Raw genomic sequence first — 15,647 nt, 5'->3', positions numbered from 1 at the left:
TGTATCCCGTTCCACATGGTGTCCCGAGGAAGCCGATGACTAAGCGCTCTCAGGCGGCCTTATCGGCCCCGACACCTGATGGAAGACTTACTGGACTTAACACCGCGGCTTAACTCTGCTTCACAGAAAACCTGCCTTCATTCAGCTGCAGGAAGAACCTGCGCTTCCCATCTGACCCAATGTGTGTGTGTGTGTGTGTGCAGTCAAACTCGGGTTGAAACAGCCTCTTGAAAATGTCACATAGCTCGGCCGTCTCCTGAGAGCCTTTACCCTTTCCGCTGCAAGTTCATGTGCGTGGGGGAAAAAGACGAGCGTAAATAAAAAAAGCTGCACACACACACACTCAACCTGGTTAAAGTCTTCGGCGACTAGCTTGGTTTCACGGCGTTGCTGTATAGTTTTGCTGAGTGGGGATTTGTCCGGCCCGGGACTCGTGTTGGATTTGAACAGGAGGGCTTTAGCGTGGCCTGGCAGGCTGATTGTTAGCTAAATTCCTTCACTGAGTAGGGTGGACCCCCCCCTTCTCCAGCCCTTCAGCCCCCTGCCCAGCCAAAGCCATTGTGCAGGGGCCAGGGACAGGGGCTGCATACAGGGCACCAGGCTGAGCCATTGTGGGGCAAAGGAGGGGAGGGCGGTGGGATTATAGGGCTGCCTTTTAGTCCCACTCCCACTGCAGCTGCCTTAGTTCAACACAGACACACACACAGAGAGTTAGCTCTGAAAGCTTCTCCAGCACCCCCTTCCTCTCCCTTCCACATCCCGTCACCCCCTTCCTGTCCCCTTTCGATTTGTCAGGTCATGTTAGCTTCGTGCTGGCTGGGATCGGGCAAGCCGAAGGAGGAGGGAGTGAGGGAGGGAGGGAGGGAAGGAGGGAGGGAAAGATCCTACGGCCTTAACCTCATTGAGTCCTGTGTTTAAGCCCCGACCTGTTTGGCCGAGGCACCGCACTTTATCCACCGATAGGCTTTACTCCTCTCGTCACAAACACGGGGGTGTTCGGTGTGACACACGTGCACCCGGTAACTCCGACGAACGCCCCGACGACGCGGCGCAGCACAGAGCGATCTAGCGTAGCCAGCCAAGCACATCAGGTGCCCTTTCATTGTCGACAAGGAGAGCGAGGGAGAGAAAGAGAGAGAGAATGCAAATGAAGTCTAAAAGTCATTGAAGAGCTTGTGTCCCTGCAGGGCTGTCAATGCCCTTTCACTGGCTGTCATATTAGCTCCGATTTGATTGGCTGCTTCAGTTTGTGTCTGATTAGTTGGTTTACACTTTATTTGCCGGGTGTTGAACTTGATTGTTTTTTCCAGTCAGGTTTCCAAAGTGTATGGCTGAACTTTACTCCGGAGTGGTTTCACATGGAACTGTTGACCTGTTGTACTGGTCCCCTAAACACTTGACTGAGAGATATGGAGAGTTTGGTCTGATTTGATGGTGTTAGCTCCATCCATTTTTTGCTTCCTACTGTGCATATAAAACAGACACTCTGAAACTACTACTTACTAAAACACTTTAGCCTCTGGACTCACTGTTTGAGTACTACTACAGCTATTGTCGCATACCAATATCAGGATAATACTGCGATAATTATCGTGATATGACTTTTGCCCGTACATCATTAACCCCTAGAATAGGGAGAGAGGGTAACACTAGAGGAAACCAAGGCTGACTTTGCTGCAATGTGATTTTCTTTCCTCCTCTTCCTCTCCGTCCTCCCCTCCCTCTCTCCCCCCCGGTTCCCTCGATGCTGAGCAAACACAATGTTCTCTCTGCAAGATCACAAGACTTATCAAGGCAAACAAACAAACAACAGCACTAAGACAACTGCAAATGAAGGCCAATCTTTATACGATCAATAAAAGGAGAAGCTCCTTTAATCTCCTTGCGCGTCCCGCACACTGCAGCCCTCCTCCCTCCCTTTTCTCTACCTCCATCCTCCACCCACTCCTCCTCCTCCTCCTCCCACCACCCTCCCCATGTGCTCCCTATCTCAATCCTTGCTGTGTTGCTGGGCTGGGCTCAAAGGCAAGGAAAACTGACTGACGCATCGATTATTCATAGATCACCCCTTCTTTCGCTCTCTGTCTGTTTTTCTCTGCAGCGCTCGGCCGGCGTATTTACAGGGCCCGTGTCAAAGTCCTCAGAGAGGAGAGTTTGGGGATGGAAAATTATGCGAGTTTTAGTGTGATTGGCAGGAAAGGGAGTGGTAAAAAAAAAAAAAAAAGAGAGAGGAGGAAAAGGAGACTTCCTTCCTCTCTGTGCCCTTGACTTGTCTACTGTTTGATATCTTCCAGGAAAAGATATGTTGTCTTTTCAGCGTCACGCAGGGTTGTATAGGAACCTCTCGCTCGCTCTCTCTCTCTCATTCATTCCCTATGTCTCTTACCCAACTCTCTCTGGGTCCTCCAAGGTTATTGTGCTCACGTCAAACTTTAGTCTCTGCATCCAGGCTTTGGGCCAGCCTGTGTGTATGTGTGTGTGTGTATAGTCTGTCCTTCTGAGCCAGCCCTAATAATAGCCCTACTGTCATAAACATAGTCTGGAGATCCTTGCGGCCAGCTGTGTCCGGCCCAGCCGCCCAGGGCTCCGGTAGTGACGCTGATGAATGGCCACACACGCACACACGCACACGCACACACGCACAAACACACACACAAACACACACTCAATTTGGTGTAGCTCCACATTCTCGGGGATCCTGCCAAGACAAAGGCCAAGACCTACTGCACCACCAAACTGCCCTTAACGCTGTGTGTGCCTTGTTATTAGATACTGTCTGAATAAATGAACCTCTTAGGAAAGCAGGATCGTAACTGAGTGGTGAAATAAAGAGAGAATTTTGAACTGAGACAGGCAAACTGTACCAGACGAACAGATTTTGTACGTAGGCATGTGTTGGCTTGGTGCCGTTTCATTGTGTACAGCCATATTTCGACACAGCCGAGGGGCGGTTTCGCTTGTAGCTTAGCGAGAGCTGGGGAATAAGGGGAAGAGGGAGGACCGAAGAGGGAACAAAGCCTTGCGGCAGCGTATGTGGATGTCACATGGAGCTGAGGCAGCGGAACAATGGCTCTAATGTAGGAGAGAACCCCCCCAACCCCCTTTTTTGGTATACCCCCGGTTCTCCAGAGATGACACGCTGCCCTCACACACACGACATCTGGATGCATACGTTTGTATCGGGACCGAACACATTGGCAGGAAGTGGAAAAACCCCAGTCTGTCTGAGTGTAATGTGAAGAAGTATTCTTTTCTGTTAACTCGCTGTTCACTTCCTTTCTGCTCTCGAAAAAGCAGCATCAAGGCTGCTTGATGGCAGTTTAGTCCTTTAGCATGCACCGCCAGGCCGCGGTGAATATTTATAGCTGGAGAAAAGGGTCCGCGCTGCTCGATCCGATAAGCAAATGAGGGAAAGAGGTAAATTAAGCCCACACAGAGTCCGGAATTCATTCCGATGGGGGGGAAGAGCAGAGGAGGGCACGATCGATTCGGAAAACTGCCACCTACGGCTGATCCTTTACCCTCCACCCTCTTCCTCCGTCCTTTTTTTCTATCCCCCTCGCCCCTGGGGGAGGAATTCCTTAACCCATAAAACCCCCCATCTCTCTCCTCTCGCCTCCTGCTTCTTCACACTGCCCCACCTAGCTGTCTCTGGGGAGACATGGGGCAAGAGCTGGGGGAGGGAGGAGGAGGACGGGGGTGAAAGGGGGAAAGAGAGAGAGAGAAAGAAGGGGGCTGGGGGGTGTTGGGTCAATGAGCTGAGAGTGGGAAGCTACAGCCATAATAAAGAAAAAAAAAATAGCAGAAAAAACCCAATCTCTCCCTGTGTCTCTCTCCGCTTACAATTTCCATTCGCTTGCATTTTCTATTGAAAGCCAATAGCGTTGTCCCGGGCCCGAGATGGATGGCTGCACTAGAGCTAAGGTTTAATCAATAGGTCTTTTTAATTTGCCATCGATCCACGTTAAAAGCTACTGCGGCTGTTGCTGCCGTCGCCGTGTGTGTGCGTGCGTGCGTGCACCCGTGATCCGTGTGTTTGTGTACGTGCGTGCACATTGTGTATGTGTTTTTTGTGTGAATGCATGATGTACTCGAATGCGGATTTCTGTGTGTTTGTGTGTGTTCGGCTGTGCAGCAGAGGCAGAGATGGCCGCTGTGCTTCGGTTTATTGACATTCTAGCCCATTATTTAATTATTTAATTCCCAGACAGATACTAATGGAGCTGGCTAATAGATTGCGGTTGCCTTCCCTTCCTTCCAAGCCCTCTGAATATACGTATAAATGGAATTAGGCTCGACTCGGCCACTGTGGGAGAGCATTCACAGTGCGGTGCGAGGCCTCTCCCTCGAGACCGGGCTCTCCTATAGGCACATCAACAGCTAGAAATGCACTTAGCAGCACATCCAGCCACCGAGGCATGTCATCCGCAATTACGTGCGAGGCTATCATAGGCAGCTATGCGAATGTGTCTTCTCTGGTTTGTGTTTTGTATGTTTGGGGCCTATATTGGTTCTCAAGGAGACTCAGGTCTAGGAAGGTCTCCCCACTCGGCGATAAGGGGATGAAATGGCACCGAGGGGGCTAATGAGGCTCGGTGGGGGAGGTTAAGCAGCAAATTCCACATTGTGCACATGGTGTGTGTATGTCAGAGCCAAGGGAACGTCAAGGCTGTGTTGCTTTATCTGCTCAACACACGCTAAAGCACAAAGACATATATTGACATCCTTTTCAATCCTTTAGTTAGTGTTAATTCTGTTCGGTGTAAACAAACTAGTCAACACGCAAACTGACCATCTTTCCCGCTGTTCCTTTGTCCAGGTGACCGCGTCCGTCAGACCGAGAACCGTGCAACTCGCTGCAAGGTGGAACGCCTGCAGCTGCTGATGCAGCAGAAGCGTATTCGCAGGAAGGCCAGGCGGGACCAGCGCGCTCCGTATCAGTGGCTGCCCAACCGCAAGGCCGGACGCAGCAACAGCAACAGCAGCATCTCCAGCGAGGGCTCCATGGACCTGGACTTTGACGACTCGGTGTGGAAGCCCGACGTCAAGGCTGACTTGAAGCCCGAGTTCGTCATGGCCTGAAGATCCCACACGCTGGGGGATACGTTCAAAGATGTGCTCGGGATTTACTTAGAGATATATTTTGAGGGATTGGATTGGCAGGAGAACTGTGCAAAGAGGAAGTTGAGGCTGGCGTCTGTCACGTGAAATATAAGGCTCCCTGCAGACTTTAAATCCCATTCTGTCCTTCACAGTTTGTGAAAAAACAGCAACAATAGCAAGAGGACTTTCTTTTGATGCTTGGATTTGGACAGGCAACAACCGAACTCAACAGTGTACAAGACTTTTTACGGTGTGACTACATACCTGAACTTGAGCATAGCAGAATTCAGTGGGTGGTGGTTCGCGGTGGTGGTGGTGGTATTTTCAGATTTTCTTTTCTAAGATTTGTTTTTTAAAGTGCACTCTGGAAAGCAATGAAGAGATCCACACTGGACTTATTAACAGGACGGGAGCACCAGAGGCCTCAGTGTCTCCTATTCACAAGAATGGCAGAAAGTGCCGAACTATGGATTACTCCAACGGGCATTCTTATCGATCTCAAAACTCACCAACCAGAGTCTACTTTTTACCTGTTACGGGGTGGTTAAACTTTTTTTTTCTTTTTTCCATTTTGAAACATATTATTATATTTTATAAACAAAAAAAATATGTAGCATTGTTCACAAAGCATTCAGGTTTTCATATAACAGTTCAAAGTAGTTGTTGATTTGCACATTTTTCTTGATTTATAACAGCTGGTCAAAGTGTGCAAGAAGGAGGTGGGGCCTGAAATGGAATAAAAAATGGAAGTATTGATATCAACCTCAGTGACATAGGGTATCGATAGGAATGATTAATGAGTAAAATTAATATTAAAGTGCTTTAGAGGATTTTAAAATCTTTAAAATGTATATGGAAAAAATAAAATCTATTTTTTATTTCTCTTCCTATCTGCTGTTTTCAAAAAACAGCAGCCCGCCGTGGCTTCAGTCAAGTCGTTGACTACCAACAAATCCATTCAATCATTCGTCAGCTCCTTCATCAATTATAGTCGTCCAGCCACAACAAATGATAAATAAATTTCATCCAGCCCACCTCATGTCTTACAGACCTGAATGGACTTGTTGTATTAGTTTGTGTACATAAATGTGACAATTAATTGGCAGAGGTTTATGAGGGTGTGTGTATGTTTGACTTTAGTGTAAATTGATTTAGAATACCCCAAGTTTTTGTCCGAGTTGTCTTCTCCCAAATAACCCCATAATTTCTCAAAGATCAGCTGCAGTGAATGCATGGGTCACTACTTTATATCACAACAGGATAAAACATCAAATTTTACCACAAGTCCTCATAATAATGACTATTTTTTTATTGGCAAAAGAGGGAGAAGAAGAAGAAGAAGTGCGATCTGTATCCAGCATCATTATCTAGTGCCTCCACCAGTACATCCGTTGACATATCAGGTTAGGTCTTTCACAGTTTTGCTGCTACACATGGGGACTTGAAAACAAAAAAAAGCGAGAGGGGAAAAGTGACTTTTCTTTGCATGCAGAAGTGTGAATTACACTGATCTTTTTTTTCTATTGATGGAAGACAAAAAAAAGAAACTGGTGCTGTGGGAATGAAGGTTAACAACATGCATGAATTTGTGAAGAAAAATAATCAATGCTGCTTTTGTTGGATAGGTTTTTTTTTGTAATTTTGATTTTTCAATGTTAGAACAACGGTGTCCTGCTAAAGTATTAACGACGCAAAACCAAAACAGATGAAGTTAAGTGTGGACTCGCGTCTTGCTCAGCACTGAACATTCCTGTTGTGTGACAATGAAGATGATGATGAGCAAAGAGCAACGGACTCTCTCTCTCTCCACTCCCCGAGCGCTGGTTTTACCCCCCACGACTCTCAAGGACCCAGACAGCCCTACGGAACTTCGCCACCTCCCCTCCTCCCAGGCCGAACGCCAACCGAGGCTGGCGTCGACGTACTCTGGCAGGGAACTAACAGACCAGCGGATTCACAGTACTGTCCGTCAAACTCGAGAGAAGCGTCTGGTCTGTCTCTTTATCTGTCTGTCTGTCTGATCGATCGACCACCCTACCACAATTGCACTCCCAGAGATTGCAGTGAGAGATTACCTTTTTGGTGAACCTCATCTTTTTTTTAAGTGGCCTTACCTTTCACTAAAAAAATGAGACACTTGGGGACAATGGGGGCGGGAATGTGTTTTTTTGGGGGTTTTTAAACTTTCTGTGTGCATCGTTGTCTAACTTGTTGTCATCAAGGCGCCATTTTTGTCACTGAGGACACTGGGCATCTGTCGTTTAGTGCTTTTAGCTGGTGGAGTCTCTATTATGTCAAGGCTTCTGTGCCTTAAAAATGTTGCCCTTGCTGTGTCAGTGTCAGATTTAAGCTTGTTTTCATTGGTTGATACACAGGACTGTAGTATTTGCAGCCACGAGAGTCGTAGATTTAAGGGGTAAAAGCTTGTTTGAGTGAATCAAAAGTTGGTGTTGTTCCTCAAATACTGTCTTTGTCCCATTTCTTCATTGTGTTGCCATGCTTGTTGGTCTCCGTTGTCCGAACCTCACATCCCTCTTAACTCAGTCCTCCCACCAACAAGCTGCAAAAGGCTACAAGTCTGTGTAACGTATGCTAACTGAGGAAGTTTACACCACAGTACTTAGACGGCAAGAAACAGCCCTGAATAAGAAAGAAAGGTCCTCTGAGGACTCCAGACTACATGCACTTCCTTTTTCCTTGGATACAACATTATTAACGGACAATTTATCCCCTGCCCCTCCCAAATTTTATTTAATTTTGTTTTGTATATGTATGAACTATACTCTGTGTGTGCCTCACTTCTGTGTGAAACTCAAAAAGATGAAACAAAACAAAAAAGATGACAAAAGCATTACAGAGAGGATAAAAAATACAGTATGTTGGTGGAATTCTGATCATTTAAGTTGCCTGTTCTTTCTTGTAGCCAACTATTGAAAATAACAGGATTCAAGAATACAATTTACAATGTTCTAGCTCTAGACCGGTGTAGCACATGTGTGACTGTATTAATTTATGAAACCAAAATGGTAACTGTGAATTATGTATTTCTTTGTGCATTTTTTTAAAAAGCGGGGGAGAAGGTTGTCGGGACACAGCAGCAGCTGATGCTCGTGTCCGGAACAAACTTTTTTTTGTTTTGGTGGAATATAATGGAAACGAAACATGTTTCCGAAAAAAAAAGCAAAAAAAGCAAAAAAAAAAAATGTAAAAAGACAAAAAAAAGAAAAAATATATGAATATATTTTTTTTCTTAAGCAATACATTTCAGTGTGACTTGTGATAGAACATTTTCTTTTTTTAGGTAATAAATAAATAAAAAACAAAATGAGTACGTCAGGTTGTCTCCGTGAGTATTCATTACGAGCCCATTCAATAACATTGAGTGAAAGCTGCTATTCAGTCTAATATTTCATGTGAGAATCTATTTCATGAGGTAATGTGATATGAGTAACATATGAAAACCTAGAAAAGCTTGGAATTGCATTGATAAAATATTGCCTTACATCTGTATCAAAAGCTGATGTAATTGATGATTGGACTGAACCATCTCGGCTGGCTGAGGGGTGGACGGGGCCGATAAATGGATTACTATGAGCCTACTGGGTAGAGGCTCAGGGGCCCAAGGGGTCTGGGGCCGCTAAGCCAGAGCGAAAGGACAAAGAACAGTCAAAGAGCTCAGTCAAAAATACGGGTGGCCTGATCCTGATTTTTGCTCCTAATACTAATCTGAGTTCCTTGAGTCCAAATAAATATGTTTTTGGACATTTTTTCCTATATAATACAAAGGGGTGCAACAGATCACAAAACTCCCAGTTCGAATCATATTCTGCTTTTGAGTGAAGGATCAAATCAGCAAAAAAAAGGTAGCAAATATAACTTTTACAGATACCCCGATTCACATTTTCTCCTTCAAACAACTGTATTTATTCAAGTGGCTCGCCAAAAAAAAAAAAAAAACATTTTACAGGATTACATTTGAACACATTATGATAACATTATAGTGTACCTTCGCACAATATCCATTTTTTACCGAATAGAGCCTGAACACATCATAATGTAACTCAATGGAACCTCCGTACGTAAGCTGTTAGCTCTGGTGCTGCCAACGGTACCAGCTCTCCTCCTGCCGATTACAACTAGGGCTGCTCGATTATGGCAAAATTCATAATCACGGTTATTTAACACGATTATTCATTGACTTTGGAAACATCATGCATTTAGAAAGAAAACTTTGTAGCCTACATTTTAAAGTTAAATGCATCAATCTGAGTAAAAATGAAGAGGCTAGATCTTATGAAGAACTCTGTGCTCTTCTAAACAATTTATTCATAAATGCATTGGTTGTATAGAAAATTAATCACGGCATGGTAAGCGGACAGGGTCCGTGTTTCAAGATGGGTCAGGTGGGTTTAGACGGGACCCTCAGGGTCAGAGGTCACAGCAAGTACTAAAAAGCGGCGAGGTCTGGGCGAGGGGTGCTGTAAAGCACCACCTTCACCCCGGGCCTTTCCAAGCCGACCTAGAGCTGGTCGCGGTGCACCATCGCAGAGGAAATGCTCCCGGTGAAAGCCAGCCAGCGAGGGGATCCTTCCACACTGAGCGGCAGACCCTGGCCTGCGAGCAGGAACGAAAACGCAGCGCTGTATAAGGAAAGGTGTGCGCTGGTTTTATTACACAAGACAAAATGAGAGCATCAACAGGGCTCTGGACTGCGACCAAAATGGTCGCATATGCAACCTTTTTTTGGGAGTGTGCGAGTTCAATTTTTACCAGGCAGGATGTCAAGCAGTGGCTCTCCAACGGAAAGAGGGTGCTACCAGTGGAAAAGTTAGTCTAGAGCCCTGATCAATGTGAAATGCAATACGGCAAACCGATCAACTATGGTCCGTTACACCACTAATAATACATTTGCATAGAATACCGAAGTTCAGGTGCAGTTTTTAACCAACAACAGCAGTTTAGACTTTTGGTTAACCTGCTAAATGTCAGTGAAAAGAGCCGGGGACCAAAGATTTGTGTGGAAGGAGGTTGAAGGTGGGGGCGGGGGCGGGGGGGCAGTTCAGTGAGAGAGCCAACAGAAATGTTCAGCACATCTGCGAGTGCAGCCCGGCTCAAGATGAGACAGAATATGGAAGTGGAGTGACAGATTGGAGAAGGAGAAAGAGCCGTGCCTGATGTGAAGCCCCGCTTCCTGACACATGTACTTACACCAAAAGGTGTTTTGAAGCAGCACTTGTAGCTCCCCGCTTTTGTAAGCAGCGAGGCTGAGAACGGAGCTTGACTTGGAGCATCAAGAAATAGCTGAGAGAGGATTGAACATGAAAGAGGAGAGCTGACTGTATGTCAAAAGCATGGCTCAGGCAGGGCGCCAATAACAGGGCATGCACAGTGTGAGAGATGCAACATAGCAAGATGACAGACATCTGCTTCTGCACTGTCTATATAGATAGTAGGGGTGAGGAAAAAAAATACATTCACCTATGTATCGCGATTTTTTAAACAATTTTGAAATCATTTTTTTAATGCCAGAATCAATATATTTGCTTCATTTGAGTCAGGAGATAGGTGTATCTTCCCAGCTCTAATAGACAGACCGACATAATACACGTCTCTTAAAAAGGCAGCAATGATCTCACTTCTTCAGCTCAGACCTATTTTGTTGCTAATGTGAACTAATTTGCAATGCTTTTGTTGTAAAAAGGATTTGTTCAAATTGTTGTTAATTCCACATTAAAATGTGTTCCAGCCAGATAATGTTGTTTACACCTTCACTCACTGATAATGGCCAAGGACTAGAAATGTGTCCCTTGGCCTTTTCTCATGCCTGGTCTCCCTTCTTCTTTCTGCAGAGATGACTCTGGTAATGAAAGCCTCCTACACAGTGGCCTTCTGCACATAAGCAAACACGCCTCCTCTCTGTCCGTGGCCTGTGGTGAACGCAGGGCCAGCGAAGTTTGATAAGGGAAGCCAGATGAAAGGGGACTATCGATGAGAGCTCATTGATTAGCTCACCAATAACAGACGGTCGTGCATTTCCCTGAAACCACTGGGATAGATAGAGGGACACGCTAAATATGGAGCTAAGTAAGCTATTTTATCAGCTCCCATCCCGGTAAAGTAAACCTAAAACTCTCTCAGGTTAACATCTATCACTTTGTTATTCAACCCGGTGTAACGTTGGGTAGCAGCTTCTGTCCACAGTCACCACGACTATTTTTAACATTGAAAGCTTTTTTGGCATTGAGCTACACACAAGCATATTTGGAGTGTATTCTTAACACAGATATGGAGGAAATGTGAAGATTGAATGTAAATAATCCGAAGAGACAAACACAGATTGGGTTTTAGAAAGAACCAGACTTAAAATATTTGGATTATACAAAGAGAACAACTGTGATCATTTAATTCTGACACAGAAAAATGTTTGGGATGTTCCTGGACCTGTCCTTGAATACTTGGTGGAAACTTATGTTTTTCTTATAATTAGGTTTTTAAAAGGACAAAGCCGGTGTTATTCTTATTTCTTATTGTCAACAAACCCCAAAACCTGGTGCATTAATCCGTCTCTCAATTCTTTCAGATCTTCCTACTCTGTCTGTTGCTCTCAGCACCAACCTCATTTGTTTCTACTGACGACATACATCTTTAAAAACAAGTAACAAATACACTATGAAACTTTTTTTAAAAGCTCAGTGTCTCGTAAAACAGCTGGGCACTGTAGTTTTCAGCAAGCATTACTCAAACAGGAGTAAATAGTGCATTCGTTTGGGACTACTTTCAGCTGCGGATTAATTAACATTTGGAGCTCTAACGAGTATTTACAGCAGCAGGACAGCGTATGTGCGATTGACTCAAATTATACCATTACCAAATTATTGATTCTGATTGGCTGGAAGGTGTATATTAAGTTTTAGTAACCCGACAGTAAAATCTGATACGTATGACGTACGTGTTTGTAGCTGTTCTCATTCTTATTGCGGCAGTAAAATCACTGTAGGTGAGGACTAGAGTTGTTCCGATACCAGTATCGAAGGGGTCCCTTGACCTCTGACCTCAAGATATGTGAATGAAAATGGGTTCTATTGGTACCCACGAGTCTCCCCTTTACAGACTTTATGATAATCACAAGCAGTTTGGGGCAAATCATAGTCAAGTCAGCACACTGACACACTGACAGCTGTTGTTGCCCGTTGGGCTGCAGTTTGCCATGTTATGATTTGAGCATTTTTGTTTATGCTAAATGCAGTACCTGTGAGGGTTTCTGAACAATATTTGTCCTTGTTTTGTGTTGTTAATTGATTTCCAGTAATAAATATATACATACATTTGCATAAAGCAGCATATTTGCCCACTCCCATGTTGATAAGAGTATTAAATACTTGACAAATCTCCCTTTAAGGTACATTTTGAGCAGATAAAAAATGCAATTAATTTGTGATTAATCACGATTAAATATTTGAATCGATTGACAGCCTTATCTTTTAAGCGTGGATGTGTTTTGTTTTTAACTTTTCTCTTCATTTTTAATATTTGAAAACCGAACGCAAAATACGGGAAACAGAGAAAAAGGAACCAACTTCATAACGCTCCCTTGGTGAGAAAGTTTCTCCTTCAGTTGTCAGTTAAGTGAGACTCAAACAAAACAAACCACAAGTGAGGCTGTTGACACATATTTACAGTGAATATTGCAGGTGTACCTAACAGACTTCTCTGCTACTGGTTCTGTTCTTTCTGACTGTTTGCAGGAACAGCTTTACATTTTACTGGATATAACATGAGCAAGAAAGTGCAGCTGATAAATTGTCATGGCTTCCAGTCATACTGCAACTATCAAGAGCCTCTTCTGAGAAGTCACTGCCTATTTCTGACTGCACCAGTCTCAGCCTCCACACTTATCTGCCGCTTTCTGCAAGCTTGCCGTCTGTGGATGTAACTGCCTTTAGAGACAGAACAGAACAGAAAGAGAGAGAGACAGAGAGGAGAGAGAGAGAGAGAGAGAGAGAGGCTCAGCTGCCACCGCAAACTGAAACCCTGTGGCTCTGGGATCGAGAGGAGTTCCGCAGAGTTGGGGTTTCACACGTCGTTGTGTGATCTAAGATAAGACACGCTCAGCTGTATCCTTCCTTTACTTAAAAATACACACATGCACACACACACACACACATGAGCATAACGGAAAATATTCCAGGATGTCGCCCTGCACGAAATCGAGTATCGTATACCCTCTTGTAATTATGAAAGTTCATAGCATATATGAGTACTGGCTTGTGTGTTGGGCTGCACGTACTCTCGGTTCAAAACCACTGAAAGACGATCAAGGTATGTTTTTAAAGAAGTAGAAACCATGCATGTACTTAATGTAAAAATGTGTGAACGACTCAAAATCACAATCCCACCATTACATTTGTATGATTTTACACGTTGCTAATTAATGAAACACTCGATAAAGAAAGAGTTTGACATTTTGGGAAATACTTTTATACGTTTTACAGCACAACACACACTAACAGATTCATTCATGAGCAACAAGAGTCCAGACAAAAAAACAGAAATCTAAATAAACACTGGTGTTATTGTCACAAATCAACAAGTTGTTCCTCCATTTCTGAGGTCCGTCTTACTACGTTATGCCTCGCGTTTTGCATCAGCTCATGCATTAGCAGCGGCGGCCATGAGAGCGGTGGTTGTCCTTCCTTCTTCAGTCAGCTTGGTTCTCAATTGGCTATCGCTCTTTCCCATGTGACTGCGTCATCGGCTGTCCTCGGGGTTCCCCACACGCAACAGGAGATCCGTTCGTAAATATTGAACATGATTAATATTTGTGATTTGAAATTGGTGCGGCCAGGATGGACTTCCGAGCCGATCGGGGGGATGTAATGAACACTCTGAACATAACTCACACCACAGAAACGTCTGTGTCAAAAATCTGGGCTTTGCTCACGATTGTCGGGAGCATTTTCCGATTAAGACGTGGGATATGCAGATATTATTCAGGTTTTAGGAGCATTCTTTGGACATGTATACAGCACATTCAGAATATGCATCTCAACTGGGAGTTTCACGGCAGTTTGCGACACTAGGCCTCTCTACTGTTTACGTCCAGCTCTGTGCGTTGTGCACAAACCAACTCGCCGACAGTTTGCAGAGATGCACACCCAAAAGAAAAGCCCACATTTCTGGTCGGAAGGAGAAACATGCCTACTTTTATGTATTATAAAAGACTTGGATATCAACAGGTTTTTGAATATGTGCAAATATCGCAATGCCGACCTTTTCAAAAAGGTGATTGAAGGAATGAAAGAGGGAGGCTGTGTTCACACATTTACATTAATCGGAGCATGCACGGCTGCATGTAAACGGGAATATTAGTGGAATATTCATTTTCATTAGCCATGTAAACAGTTTAGTAGGGATATTGCCTTAGTCAGAATAAGGGCAAAAAAACGGAATTTCTTGTGCATGTAAACGTAGTCATTTTTTCGCGCTTTATACACTAACAGGAGACAGTCATTCTAGAGATACATTTTAAAGCTAAAAGTTGCTTTACTTTTCAGATGTTGTTCTTGAAATCCCTCCCTTTCCACTCTTCGTACATTTTGTTTTCATGCATTTTAATTTGTTGTTTAAGTACGTGCTTTTACCATTTTGCATAAGGACAACAAACAACCTCTCTGCTCTGATGAAAGCCCCATCTGCACAAGAGAGTAATGAAGCGAACACACTGAAGATGCATTTCCTTCAGGTCACGGCATAAACATTAGAGCTCGGCCTCACAAGTCTCTTCCTCTGTCAGACCCAGGGCTGTTCGCAGGGTCAGCAGGGACCTTGTTGTCTTTTGTCTATTTTTGTTTATTCCCTGCACAGTTGAAAGAGAAGAATGGCTTTCTGTTCGAGACATTACCTGATGGATATTTATGCAGCTGTGAGGCTGTGAAGGGAACCTTTGATATCTTTTTCAGGCTCGCCACACACACAATTCCTCTGTGAAACCCTGAACAAGTGAACACACACATGCACACATTACACTCAAAGGTCCGTCCCCATCAGTGAGGAGCCGACCTCGGAGCTTGACCCCGTGACCCCGGGGGAAATGGCACGGAGGTCATGGTTAAAATAAACCCTGGAAACTGGGTAAACAGGATGTGTACACCCGCCCAGACATATGGCACTCACTAATCAAACACCACTGAGCTGGGAGAAGAAGAAATCATCAGCGCGCAGCATTAGTGCAAACCCACGGTACCGTCGTATAAATGGATCAAGCTGCTTAGCAACAAAACCAGCTCCTGGAGCTCAGAGAGACTTCTCTCATCAAATGTACAGTAATTTATTTTAAGACTAAGACAAATACTTCTGAGAGGGAATTGTAAATGTCACAGTATTACATAAAGCGGGCGGAGTTCCCCGTTCACCAATCACAGACAACCATGATGCACTGATACTGAGACTAATCTGCTGGTCACTCATCAGGCGTATACTCACAGTAACCAGTATACTGCGCCTTGCATTACGACCTCTGTTCATGTTAGGATGACTGGTATGTC

General features: G+C 44.4%; 1 protein-coding gene across 3 annotated transcripts in view; it reads left to right on the top strand.

Moving 5' to 3' along the window:
- Positions 1-8,439, top strand: part of midn (midnolin) — a 32,232-nt gene extending 23,793 nt beyond the window's left edge. For all 3 annotated transcript variants that reach the window (XM_074635669.1, XM_074635668.1, XM_074635670.1), the window contains one exon: positions 4,820-8,439. In XM_074635669.1, coding sequence (XP_074491770.1) covers positions 4,820-5,082 — 263 coding nt within the window. In that variant the 3' untranslated portion in view covers positions 5,083-8,439. The remainder of the gene's footprint in view (positions 1-4,819) is intronic.
- Positions 8,440-15,647: the final 7,208 nt, after the last annotated feature.

This window comes from Sebastes fasciatus, chromosome 5 (assembly GCF_043250625.1).
Source record: "Sebastes fasciatus isolate fSebFas1 chromosome 5, fSebFas1.pri, whole genome shotgun sequence".
NCBI classification, from domain to species: Eukaryota; Metazoa; Chordata; class Actinopteri; order Perciformes; family Sebastidae; genus Sebastes; species Sebastes fasciatus.
This window is presented reverse-complemented; position numbering and strand designations above follow the sequence as displayed.